The 13,815-nt window shown below is 47.5% G+C and overlaps 1 protein-coding gene across 3 annotated transcripts in view; it reads right to left on the reverse strand.

Moving 5' to 3' along the window:
- The window catches only part of SH3PXD2A (SH3 and PX domains 2A), a 264,890-nt gene that overhangs the window by 149,491 nt on the left and 101,584 nt on the right, over nucleotides 1–13,815 (reverse strand). For all 3 annotated transcript variants that reach the window (XM_074593122.1, XM_074593123.1, XM_074593121.1), the window contains exon 4: nucleotides 4,192–4,268. In XM_074593122.1, coding sequence (XP_074449223.1) covers nucleotides 4,192–4,268 — 77 coding nt within the window. The remainder of the gene's footprint in view (nucleotides 1–4,191; nucleotides 4,269–13,815) is intronic.

Here is a 13,815-nt window from a genome sequence, read left to right on the forward strand (position 1 = left end):
GTTTTATGAACCACCGACCCGAGAGGTCCTTCTTGAACACAGGACAGTACATACTGGACAAGGACACACCAGAGGTGTGTTTGAGAGATCAAAAGCTTAATAAATAAAATGCCCCTGGCAAGGCAAGGCAAGGCTATGAAGTTGCTCTTTCTTTCAGATTGGCAAAACCTCCTAATCAAATTAAGAAAACCAGGCCCAATGAGCCCAGAAGACCTTAAATCACACTAAACTAATTCCAAGTCTACAGTTAAGAGGGAAATCATCCAGAGATACCAATTCCAGTGGGCAGCACACATTTACTGGCAAAACGCAGTTTGTTTGGTAACTCACTCAGGTTACTAGTAAGGACATACAGACTGCACTTTCGTGTTTAGAGATAAGTCCTGGAAACCTTCCCCTGTGTGTCCCACTCCTCTGTTTGTCACTGCAACTTCAAAGTTTCTTGTGGTCTTAGCAAAAACGCTGGCCTGATTACCTTTGTGATGGTATTTCTCTAAGCTGGTACAATGCAATGAAGAATTACACAGGCGCGAGGCGTCGGGAGGCCCATGCTGTAGGGTGCAGGGGGTTCACATCCCTCACACAGAACATTCTGCGGACCTCCCCTGACTGCCAAGTCTCCCCACAAACTCAGGCGGCCTCCGCCTGTCACTGCTCCTGTGCCTCCTGCAGGAACCACAACACATCCAAACAGCAGAAGTCAGACCTGCCTCTCAGCTGTGCAAATCACCACGCTCTGTCAGAGACAGGCTGCAAAAACAAAACAACAAATGGTCGAACATTTGCACCGCCCATTTGCCAGGACCTATCTGTGCTTCATCTTTCCAGGGCAGGTAAAGTGGATGGAGAACCCTCATCTGGCAAAAAAATTATCACAAAATTTGCATCTGAACCCGCTTCCCTTCTCTGCTTCCTCACAGATGCCAGTGGACAAAGGCCTATTGTCTCATTTATTCATTTTATTATCCCATGTCAGATTTTCTCCATCAACTTCGCCCACATCATTCCAGCATAATTCGCTAAATTTTTCAACATTAAGTATGTTGTCTGGCTACCTATTTTAGGACTAGCATGGGCCATAAGTTTTCCACTCATGTTTTATAGAAGTCAAAATGATGCTCTTACTCTACAGTTCTACACAATTCTCTAAAGAGCCAAAACATCCACTGGATAGGGGAAGAAATGCAGAAAAGAGCTAACACTTCCAAAGAGGTGGGCATGATCCCACTCTCAAGTCATGTGCATGCATCAGTAGCTGCCACAGAGTAGGAAACAGTAGTGAGTAATATTATTTTATTAGAAGGGAAAAAAAATAATTCTCCCTTCTTACACCAAGACGGGATTCATTGCATTTCACTTCAGCTTTCTAGAAGTTATCATTGGAGCTGAGCAAGTCACTCAGGTTCCCTCTGCAGTTACAGCTGAATGTAGAGAGACCCTGTGCCTAGTTTAGGCTGGTGAAGCGAGGCCACTCTCCTTCAGACTCACCACCTAATTTTCTGTTCCCGAGTCACAGCTTTCTGTTATTCCTGGTTAACTTCATATTGGGGTGGAAAGATTACAGTAAGGTTCTGAAGGTCATGTTCCCAGCAACCTTGCAAGTGGTGACCTTCAGGGAAGGTAGCAAGAAAGCAATTCTGAATTTTAAGCCTCTGCTCAGCTCCAGAGATGAAATCCTGTCCCTGATGAAGGCCAGTAACAGAACTACCACTGGCTTCACTGTACCAAGAACTTCTCCTTCTACAAGCTGTTTCCCTAAATTCTTTGTACCTTTGAAGTTCAGTGCCTGATTTTCATCATTATTTTCAGTCTTGTGGACTTTCATATCCTGGGACAGGTGTGGAACAACAATAACATAGGACAAACGTTATTTGAACAAATGTAAATTGGATGAACCATAAATGTTCAAAAGAAAAACTAATTCTCATAAAATATGCAGACTTAGAAAGGTTGGGAGAGGTATGAGTTGCAACTCTCAGGTCCCTCTGTTTATTTACACAGGTTGCCAACTGTGTGACAGGTTGCCAACATCCTGTGCCAGGCAATGGCGTGACCAACTACCATCGTCATTTATCCTCTGTAAGCTGTAGCAGAAAGCGAAGAAATCAGACCATAATTGGATCTGATGATAGGCAGGCCATCATGGCTACTTCTATTCTGTTCTTGAAAGGCGGGCACAAGCTTGTCTGCCATCCACAAGCTTGTCTGCCATCCACACTGGACACAAATTAATGTCTGGGCATGGGTTTGGAGTCAAATGCAGGGGATGGGAAAAAGAGCTTGGCATTGCTTTACTTCCCAGCACTGGCCAAGGCACTTGCCTCCCTGCAGCCCAGACTGTTCAGGCACAGCCACGGTCATACACGCTCCAACAAGATATCTCCCAGGGGGATGGATGAGTTAGCCTGGGCCTTCGTTCCTTAGAGACCTGACACCCCATGCAGAAAGACGCTATGGAGGACGTTGCCCTCTTGAAGCACTCGTGCAGCCATGAGATGCAATGCCTGCTCAAGCTTTTCAGTGACTACGAGCCTCGCTCTCCAATGCCATCCAGATTTAAATATCTTCTACTGGGAAGTACTGAGGCAAAGTAAATAGAAATTACAGTAAACTGCAAATGAAATAAAAAGACACTACATCAGGCACAAAAAACTTACGTGCCAGAGATTACTGGAAGCTGGGGTAATATGCTGGAGAAGTCACTATAGGTTTGTCATACTCCTTGCTGGGCACCACTGTAGCTGCTGCTGGAGATGGGAAACACTGGGCTGGGGGAAACTGGGCTAATCCAACACAGCCGGGTCTATGCTCATAAAAGCAGCCCTATTAATAAATAGATCAAGGATACAGCTTGGCTTTGGGGAAGCATCCAGCCACATCTCCGAGCTGGGAAGCAGGAGCAGCAGACCTGCCCTGTATCATCTGAACCAGAGCGAACTGAGCCAGACTTCTCCAGGAGAGAAAAAAGGAAGGGAGGAGGAGGGCGGCAATCACAGTGCCATGGCCCCAACGAACATGCCAGCGGCTGACGCCACAACACATCCCTCCGCCATGACTGCTGGGCCCGGCCGGGTCAGGTCAGGTCTGTCTAGGGCGCAGACAAAGGGGTCCCAGAGAAGCAGCTGCCCCCACCCCCGGCGTAAGTTGGCCTTTTCTCCACCGCGCATCTGCCGGGTGAACCCTGACATCAGCCCTCTGCGCTCGCGTCGCCGGCAGTTCCTGTCTGAAGGAGGGCGGCCAGGGATGCAGTGAGACCCTACATAATTTAAAGAGAGCCGTTCGGGCCGCCGGCAGGAAGACAGTGCATTAATTGTCGCACAAGAAAGACTGATCTCATGAGATAACACTTTAATCGCAGCTTCCTCACCCTGGCGGGGGGTGCAGATGGCATGGGTTTCGCTGCCCCCCCGACTCCAGCGTGCCTCAGGCACTTTGTTGATCTGCTCCCAATTTTGGATGAGCAAATGTCTGACTGGAGAAGTTCTTGGGAATGTATTTTCTTCCCCTCCACCTGCTCCTCTGGCTTTCTAAAAACGGAAAGAAAACCTCACGGGAAATAAGAGGAAGTCTGGGGTTTAAATTATGCGCTGACTGACACGCTCGATACCTCTACAAAAACTGGGTATCCGCCTTGCTTAGAAACGACTTTTAACCTACTGCCGGAGGATTAATTATCATCAAATCATAAACTCTAAGCTAGAAAGGAAAGATTAGGTGACTTAACCTTCTTCTCAGCGCAGCCATGCTTGTCTGTCCTGCAATAAATTTCCAGGCTTTCACTCGTCAGGAGAAGCACTCCTGGAAGCCGCCCATCCGCCCCCAGTGCTGCGCCGGCCGGCCCTGTCCCTCATGCTGCTCTGGGGACTGGCAGGCAGGGAACAGAAGAAAACGCCACCTCAGTTGTGCCTCAACTCCTGCATTCATCGAGGTTGAAGTCAAAATAAAATCCACATTTTGCGCAGACGAGGCTTAGGGAAATGAGGCAGCAATCGGGTGCGTACAGTTTGCAGGGGAAAATGCTGCGAGGACCCTGGGAGCAAACAATGGCCTGTTTTCACCTGCCCTGGTGGTGCTTGGGAAGGAACCATCCTTCCTTATGATGGTGTCAACACAGATGAAGCTCTTAGTAGTATCCGGCAGGGAAAGCCCAGCGTTGGTGGTGGCCCTGAGCCCCTCGCACACAGCTCTTACCCTGCAGTACTCGTCGATGGGCTTCAGCCTCTTCACCGCTACGTCTCGGACATGGCTCCTCCGGAACAGGATCTTACCTGAGGAGGGAACAGATGAAAGGGGAGGGTTAGGGGCATCGCCTGCCATGTGGGATAGCACAACAGCACCGAGCAGAAAGGCCGGCAGATGGGGTTTTGTCCCTGGCTCCAACCACAGGTGTCGGCAGTGCAGGTGGCTGAGCACTGCAAGCCCGTTACGGACCCAGCGGAGGAGTCCAGTACTGGGGAGGTTCACACAGCAGCAGCGTTGTGTGACTGCGGCCCACCATTGCTACAAGACAGACAGGATGGAACACGGAGGAGGTGTGAGTAACAGATCCGCTCCTGCCCTCGGAGCAAACTGTGCAGAAATAGGCTGCGGGGCAGGCGATGGAGGGACGCGGGGCAGAAGCTCTTAGGGGAGCGTGCCTGGCACCTCCCACAGCTGGGTGCTGCTGGTCTTAAGTCTGCACGGGAGATGCAGCACACGGCTAACAGCTACCACAGGCACAGCAGCTCCGTGAAACCTTAGCGACTGCCACCACTGCCCCGCTTGCGTGAGCCACCAAAAGGGGACCACAGTGACTCATGGGGCAGGGGGAGTTTTTCTGATTTCATCCTGCAGATAACGCAAGAAGTTTTGGTTCCCTTTTAGTGATGGCGTTATCCTGGAGTGGACCAACTCTATGCTATGACTCTCTTCTACTTCAGGGCTGCTTTGGCACGTCCATGCTGGTAGCACTGGGGGCATCGCTGGGGTGGGATGCGGGCTCCAGCTACACCCCATGCTTGCCCACTCAACCGTATCCCACTGCAGAGGCTCCTGCCCTTGCAGGCAGGCAAACCACACAGCCAGCTCACGAGCAAACACAAGGCTGTTGGTGACAGAGCCCTTATAAATCTACAGAGGGAAACCAAATAAAAGAAGAAAAATAAACAAACTCTCTTTTTCTGAAAGTAAAAAAAAATAATAACCTCAGTGTCCTTGCTGGATGACATTTCTGCAAGCCAGTTAAGATTAAATAAACAGCTGGGTTTTGTGTGAAACTGATTGTAACAAAGTTTATCAAAATAATCTAAAAACTGAGTTTCCCCACACACAAGGATGTGATGGTATTTTTCTGGCTTGAAGGGATTATATCTTCATATCCTTTTTTGGTGGTTTTCTTCCCTTTTTCTTTTGCGCTGTATTTCTTTTAATGTAATGAGACAAGAATAAATTATATGTTCTCTTTGTGGTGGAAGAAAACACTATCTGCCAGCATTATTTAGTCCATGAAATGTCTGCGTTAAAAACCACTGACATATGTACCACCCCCTGCTCCAAACTTCTTCTGCCAACAGGCAAATGAGATACTCACCCATAGATCATGGGATAAGAAAATGGACTAGGAAATGAAATCAGATCCAAAATCTGAATGTGTGGCTTTGATTTTGTCATGATTACACAAGCTGAGAGGTTAATGAAACGGCAACCTTTAACAGACCAGTAGCAGAGGCTCTAACCCCCCCCAGACTCTGCCCCTTTTGGTTGCCTTTTCTTCCATAGCTGCTAATCTGGAAGGTGTGAAAGCCTTTTGTTTCAGACAGGAGAAAGTGGTTTATCTCCATCCCCAATTCTGGCAGCAAAAGAGTTTGTCCTGTGAGGTAAAGCCATTTCCTAGTGCCATAAATTTCTCTCTGGGTTCCCTGTGGTTATCTCATTACAAAGCTGGTGCTCAGCCATCCCTTTAGGACGTGATGCCACGTGGTCACAGAGCACAGGGGAAATCTTCAATAGGTGTCTGAGATGTTCACCTGAGCTTGAGCGATTTAGTCAAAAGCTGCTGGTGAAGGAAAGCGTGACTCCCATCTCCCTGCACCGATCCACTTTGGACACATCAAAACATTGCTGCTTTCCTGCTTCTCTGCCTGGTAAATGGGGAGAACTACCTGCACAACTCCAGGATCACACTGTACTTGTACTGCACAACTGCGGTAAGCTGCTTTTTTGGGTGAAAGGAGTGTGGGGGTAGGTGTAGAGAAAAGACTAGTTCCTTTCTCAGTGCTCCAGAAATGCTGGTGTGCGAGATTTTGGTATTTCTTTGCAACTTTTAGAAATACACTGCATAGAGAAAGCAACATTTTGGAAACATTCTCACTTTCTGGCTTTCCTGTTTTCGGTTCAAGCCACAACTCGAAAGTCGAACCGGTGACCATATAAAAACATAAAGGAACTAAAGACTTAAACACATTAAAGATCTCCTGTAAATGCAATTCAGCTTTCCTAAAAAGACAAGGAGGCCCAGTCTTCAAAGTAACATAATAAATGAAAGACTCAAACATAAGAAACAAGATAAATATAATAAAGAACGTTATATTAAACACAGAGTACAAAAAAGACCCCAGGATATGATGAGTCTTAATTCAGTCCTTAAAAGGAGATGGAAAATATCAGGATGACTGTGGCATTAGGATGAAGCAAAGCCCAGAAGGTGCTTCCATTTTTATCCCTTCAGAAAAAGGAAGATTTTTTCCTCTGCTATTGGAAGCTGGAAAAGGCTCAATGAGGGCTGTGGGGAAGATCTGTAGCTGCCCGGTCCAGTATGGCATTCAAAACTGAGATCCGGAGAAGGCTGAGTCATTTAGAGCACCATGGAGTAGCAGTCAACAAGGCAAAAAGCAATAATTGAAACAAGGACACTCTGCAACCACATCCAGCAGCAAGGGTGGGCAGCGAGGAGGGACCTCCTCACAAATCCTGGGGTCCTCGGGCAGAGAAGCCTCATTGCCAGGGGTTCCGGAGCACCTCTAAGGAGGGAAAACTTCCCAAATGCCCACCTTCCCAAGCTTCTCCCCTTCTCTGGGAAGACAGACTGCCAACAAAAGCTTGTCCGAATCCGTCCTGATCGACCAGCAGGAACCACTGCAAAACCAGTATGAGTCACTAGTGCTTCCTCCAGTTCCCCCATTTCTACGAGGGGAGGTCCCATGGGACTGGAAAAGGAAGGTAACACGAGACACCCACGCTGTACACTCCTTTACACTCTACAAGTGGGTGCACTGGACACAGACCCCTTTAATGGAAAGCTTTGACTAGCGAGGTAGTTAGGATCATCCTGTTATCACCATAAAGAAATAAAGAGCAGGCAGAGAGCCAAGCAGCAAGAGCATGTAAGAGCCAGCAGGGAGCCCTCAGGACAGCAGTGGAAAGGAGCACTTCATGCAGCACTAACAGGAAGCAGGGAAGTCCTGGGGTGGCCAGTAAATGCAGAACAGCCCGGCCAATTTCCTTGCAAGGGTGGAGTAGTGGTTTATGTGCCACTTGGCTTTTCCTCTGGGTAGCTCTAAGGAAGCTCTAAGGAAGCTCCACATCTCTAAGGAAGGGATCTACTTCTATGTGACTACATACAGTGCTGCTTCCTCTCTCCTGAATTTTACTGCAGCTCTTTTAAGCCTACTCAGGCACCACAGCCCTGTTTTACAGAAGGACGAGAGGCTTTTTAATCATGCTGCAGCCCAGCTAGGAAGTGAAGGGGAAGTCTGTCTTGGTATCAGATGGGAAGCTATAGGCTACCCAGGACAGCACTGCCTCATGCAAGTATTTCATTCACCAATGTGCCAGGCTCAAACTGGGCCAAGGGAGGTCTGGCACATGTTAGGAAGGACTCTGAGGACTGTAGCACTGGGAGAGAGATGTGGGGAAGACACAGGGCTCCAGCCCTGCTGCTAATGCAGGATAACAATATTTATTTTTACCTTTTTTTCTTTAAAGAAAATATTATTCCTAGGAAATTAATGTGGATAAGAGGCAAAGTATCAGGTTTAGCATTGTAGGGGATATCTTAAGTCATCCCTTCATCTCTCTGTCTATATATATAGATGTAGCCTTTAATTCTGCGACCACACACCCCTTCTCCCACAAGACCCCAGTTTCCTCCTGTATACACAGCGGGTGCTCAAAGTGGGACGAATAAAGCTATGCAGGAGACCGTCTATGGCAGCTGCTGATTCCGCAAGCCTTAAAGGCATTTCTGAATATCATTTCATTTCTGCGTAACCTCACACTTGGATTAATAAAGGCTTAAAAACAACCCAACATTAGACTCCTTGGCCCCCCCATTAGACTACAAGTCTGTGCTGAACACACCAGAAAGGTCCATAGCCTAATACTTTGTAATGGTGAAGGATGTGGTTCATGCAGAGAAGAAACCCTGCTCCTCGTGGGCTTGGTGACACTGTGGAGCATGGTCTGGAGGCAGCACAGCACCAGGCACCACCAGGCTGAGACACACTACAAGTCTCTAAGGGGATGCCCAGCAGGAGAGTCCAGTCTTTCCTCTTCAAGGGAGGGGGACATATGCCATACAGTCCCAACAGTCACAGCAGATGAGAGAAAAGAATTTGGCCCTCATGCAATTACAGCTTCTCCTTTTGGGCTAAGCAGCTTCCTCCTGTGAAACTAAACCCATTTTGTTGCTCATGTATTTTTATGAAGGCTTCTACTCCTTACACATAGCTGTTATTATTCTTTTTATACACTGAAGAAGCACAGATGTGCAATCAGATATGACACAAATTCCCCTCTACCCATTTAAGCTGCGACATCCGACCCAGGATATTGCATGAAACTCTCAGGCACCTGTCACACAATGTAATTCCCAAATGGAGCATTTAAAGACACACTGCCACCTTGCAATGCAAAATAGATAACTCAACAGCATAGCACTATGGGATAGAACAATTTTATGTTTCTCATGGAAGTACGTGTGATTGTCAACCAGATAGCAATCTGACCGCAGGCAAAAATGAGGTGTGTTCCTTATAAAATAATGTCTTGCTTTTACATGGGGATCCCAGTTTCCATGGATTGTTTCATCCACAATTTCCTGGAGTCAGAAAGCCAGTGCCAGGGTCCTAACATTGATGGCATTTGCTCCTGACAAAGAAAGGGGAGGGAAATGATTCATACTGTTTCCACCGGTGGGAGGGGGAAGGACTTTTTTTAATAAGTAGAAACTCATGACAGATTCAGAACTGTTGGCTGATCTTGGCTGCCAAAGTGCCTCAGTTGATAAAGGCCTTCGCTAATCAGCAGGGATTACTATGGAAGGTGACAAGAGGTGATGAAGACAGATGGGGCAGTCAGGAAAGACAACACAAGCAATAACAATATGTGGGGGCTGGTGGGGAGGGTGTCCTTCTGCACTTGGATCCTGTTTTTAATGTGCATAAGCTGCAATGTTAAAGAAAATCACCAAGAAGCCATAAAGCACGGGAAATAACATGGCTTAACTATAAAAGAATATCACCAGGAAGAGAAATCTTTCTTCCTCCATTAGAAGTGATAAGCAGAATATGCCCTAATGTGAATGATTACAAGGGGAAACCAAAGACAGACAAGAGGTGAAGCTGGATTCCCCACCAGAAAAGAGCTCCTACCTCTGAACTTGGCTGCCTTCCACTGTCTGTAAGGGTGGCTACTATCCTCCAGGGACAACAGCATCACCTCTAGAACAGCTTTGTTAGTACAGACTTTGGGAATTCAAGCACCAAGCACAGCTGGAAGAAGGAGAAAAGCTAGGAGCACTGATGCTGAAATTCAGGAGTGACAGATGGGGGCCACGGGGTGCAAATCTCAGGCTAACAGCTCTGTTACTGTTTGTGTTCTGCATAAGCCAAGAGCTACTTCATGTGGTTCTGTGTAGTGCTGCTACCACCCAAACAACCTACTGCTCCTGTAATCTCCTCTTCAACTGCCCCAGCTGCAAATCTCCCACCCCTCCAAAGCAAGGCAGGAACCACAGTGCAGGCAAATTATGCAGTGTTTGCTCTGGAAAGGGCTACAAAATTACCCTTTCAGTTTTCTTACTGTGGGTGGCTCTCTGTCCACTGGTCTGTATGCACCAGCAAACCCGAAGAGATCCACCACCTTGCTTAAACGAACTTTACCACCGGAGTACAGCACAGTAAAGCACCTACCCCACACAAGAGGATCTCAGTGTGAGCACAAGTCCCCACATCCCTTAAAAACTGAACTTCCCCGTCTGTGAGTGGTTGCAAAATGTTGGGAGTGTTGATTCAGTGAGTAAAGTCTTCAGCTTCTGCAGGGAAACCGGTGCCTCCTTGAACTACACAGTTCAGCTTCCCCAAGGTGGAAAGTGAACTCATTTCTAATTACTGGTTGCAAGTTCTACATTAGCCAGCAAACAGCCAACTGCTTTTAATTGCAGAAAGCAGTCAGTTTGTCCGAGGGGAGAGAGAGAATGGTATTTATACCTGCACACAGCAACACCAGCAACTGGCACACCCTCACCCAGAGGAACTGACCTGATGATAATTCCGAGTCCCACAGAGATGAGGAGCCAAAAGAAGGTCACGTTTTCAAAACATCCAAGAAACACTGCCTTAGGAAACAGCACGGCTTCCTCACACAGAGGATGCAGGAGTGTCCTCCTCTTTGCATACAGTCTTTACTATGCTGGGAGCAAAAGGCACAGAAAAACAGGAAAGTCTATGCAGATCCAAAGCATCACTCTTGCCTATGCATACTTCTCCCCTAAGATAAGAATCTGCACACTTACACATCCACTGCACCATGTGCTTTTTTGAACATCCTCCAAAAAGATCCGTTTCCAAATTTCCAGGACCAAGTCATCCAACATGCAGAAATATCAGGGCTTAAATAACGATCAAACTCTCTAGACTCTATACCTAATTGATCAGAGGAACATCAAACCCTACATGTCATTGCTGAAACACTTGGTTTTCCTCTTGTATCAGCTGACACCAGCGCCCTGCTTTCACCTAGGTAGTTAGTGGCTCCTAACCTGTGATCTCCAAATCATTACTGGTCCACAGGCAGTCTGCAGCGCTATGTTCAAGAGTAACTTTCACTCCCTGGCCAGCGTGGGAATGATGTGGATCACTGTATGTTGGTCCAACAAGTTTGGGAACCAGCAGCCCCTGTTTGTATTATGTATTTGCTGCTGAACGTGCTTGTATCCAGAGCAGGAAAAGGCAAGAGCCTCTCAAATGTCTTTGTGACACCTTAACCATGAAAAATGTTCTTCCTGAAGGGCAAGACCATGCCTTTGCAGCTACGTTAACTAAACTCTTCCTCTACTCTTTCCCAAAACACATCAAGTACCTCCTTGCTCACTGGGGTCTGCTGAAGTCAACAGGAGTCTTTCTACTGACACTCGGTGATATGGACCCTCAGGAATGACCATATCGTTCCACCTCAATCTTTTAAAACAGCAGCCTTAACAAATTGAGCCTACTAAACCATTTGCACTGTCTTATAAGCTCTTATGAGACTCGTCATTAATGCACGTGCTGGTGTGACACTAAGCCCGAGACATTACCTCACACACGCTGGGCCAGCGCTGCCTCGCCAACAGGGAACCTTTGAGCTGCATCCACTGAGGTCGAAGACCTTGCAGCAAGGGTGCAAGGTGAAGCACTGGATGGAGATGGATGTGCACCACACCCTTGCCAAACTATACTGGAAAAGCTCAGTAAGGTCCTAGCCACATCCTTTGGCGTGACTGGCAATAACACTGCTTGGGAGACTCCACCCTTAAGCTGGTTGAAAACCGGAGCTGTGAATAAAATAATATTTGCACTCTCACCACGTAGATCAAAGTTATTATTACTAGGAGGTAGGTCATGCAATAACGCGGTGCTAAGGCATATACTCTTACAGGAACATTGCCGGTAGAAATTGAGGAGTAGGGATGCAAAGGTGGCTTCACAAGGTCACAAAATGAGCACACACTAATGACAGCAATAAAGCCAGTCCCTAGATCCCTTTGCTGATCGCATGCAGAATGAAAACACGTCTACCTTGGCATCTGGGGCCAGAAAATCTTTCTGTTCAAACATTTATTCTAATCAAAACCAAATCCTCGATTTCTGCCACAAATGAGGCAAAACTCTCTCCTGTGGAAGACCTTGATTAAGTCAGCTGCCAGGTACACATGTCCCACATTACAGGAGGTGAAATTCAGCAGTCAGATTGGCAGGGACAGTGCTTCTCAGAGCAGTTGTGGTATTTGGAAGGCACCAATTAATACAGAAATTAAACAAACAAACAACGTGGCGGCAAACATAACTAGGTGTCTGTGCTTGTCAGAGGCTGGAACTCACCAGCTAGGGTTTCAGAGAGCAGCATTCAGAAACCAAATCCCCTGTGCTTTGCAAAACAGAGCGCTGTTCTCTCTTTCCAAAGGGAAGTGCTGTCTGGAGTCCTCTAAGCAAAACCTGTGCCTGGTTTTAAGCTGAATTTTCAGTAGACAACGACGACAGGCAGAGAAGCTGTTGAATGACAACCAGACCAAAGCTAGCCAGCCTCCGAGTCAGAAAGCTCATCTGCAGATCAAGACACCATCTCAAACCACAGGCATCATTCTCTGGTTCCAGACACATCTTTTTAGTATGTCTTACCTTTTTGTGTCATTAAGAAAACCTCTGGTAGGGATTTCCTCTCTGCCTGCTCTGATCCCTGATAAAGCTAATGTTGACTTCAAAGGCTTGTGAGCGTGTGCATCAGGCAGGGATGGCTGATTTCTGTGTGTTACAGGAGAAGAGAGATGGGCCCTTTTATTTTCTGCACATGCTGGGGGTCTGACTGGTGCAGTCATATTTGCACCTCCCTGCACTGGCTCCAAAGCTGGACCTACACCCCTTCCCCTGCCTCCTCTGAGCCTGCAGTGCAATAAGCCAGCTGGGACGCGCGATCTGGCCACAACGCCTGACAAAACAGCCTTTGGGTCAGGTCTGGGGCCAGGCCACCCAGCAGCACCTCCTCTTTAATTCTTGATCGTGAAGCCACCCTTATTTTCCCTTCCCAGCTGATGGTTGCACAGCTAACCCACTCCTTTGGTAGGCAGTGGACATGGTGATCCACATGGGTGCACGTAGTCTGCACCAACACGAGCCACTGCCCAGTCACTCAGCCTCCCAGGGACAGCAAAGCTCACTCAGATTGCTCCATCTCAGCTGCACAAATAAAAGCACTCACACCACCAGTTACCATGGCTCAGACGATGCACAGGAACAAGGAAATGATTTTATAATGGCTTATCAGATCACCAGCCTCCTTCACACCCGACTCCTCCATGTGTGAGCACTTCAGGCATTTCCAGCTCAGGCCACCTAATCCAAACTACACTCACGTGCGACTTGGCACCAGCAGAGCCTCCTGATGCCAGAAGACAGCTGAGGACAATCTCCCTGAAAAACTCCTCTCAGTTCCTCCACGTGCAAGTAAACACAGTGTTAAGTGCGCAGTGTGGAGGGTGCCAAGCATCCCCAGCTTTCCAGGGCCACCTTCTCCTGGGTTCAGCAAAGTGCCTATGTCCAATCAAAGGAGGAAACAGCACTGTCAGATGTACACGGCTTCGCCCACTGCAGAATAAAAGCCTCTTTCAGGGATTAATGTTCTAAGCAATTACTCACCCCTTGAAAGGAAAAGTGCCTTTAGCCAAGGTGACAGCAGGACCCTAGGACTACACAAGCTTCGTTTCCCTTTCACAGTTAATATGGCCTTTTCATTTCCCAGGGAGAAGAAAAAAAGGTAGACTGGAAACTAATGTTTTGTTATTTTTTATTTTTAATAAGGTCA

This window comes from Larus michahellis, chromosome 6 (assembly GCF_964199755.1).
Source record: "Larus michahellis chromosome 6, bLarMic1.1, whole genome shotgun sequence".
NCBI lineage: Eukaryota > Metazoa > Chordata > Aves > Charadriiformes > Laridae > Larus > Larus michahellis.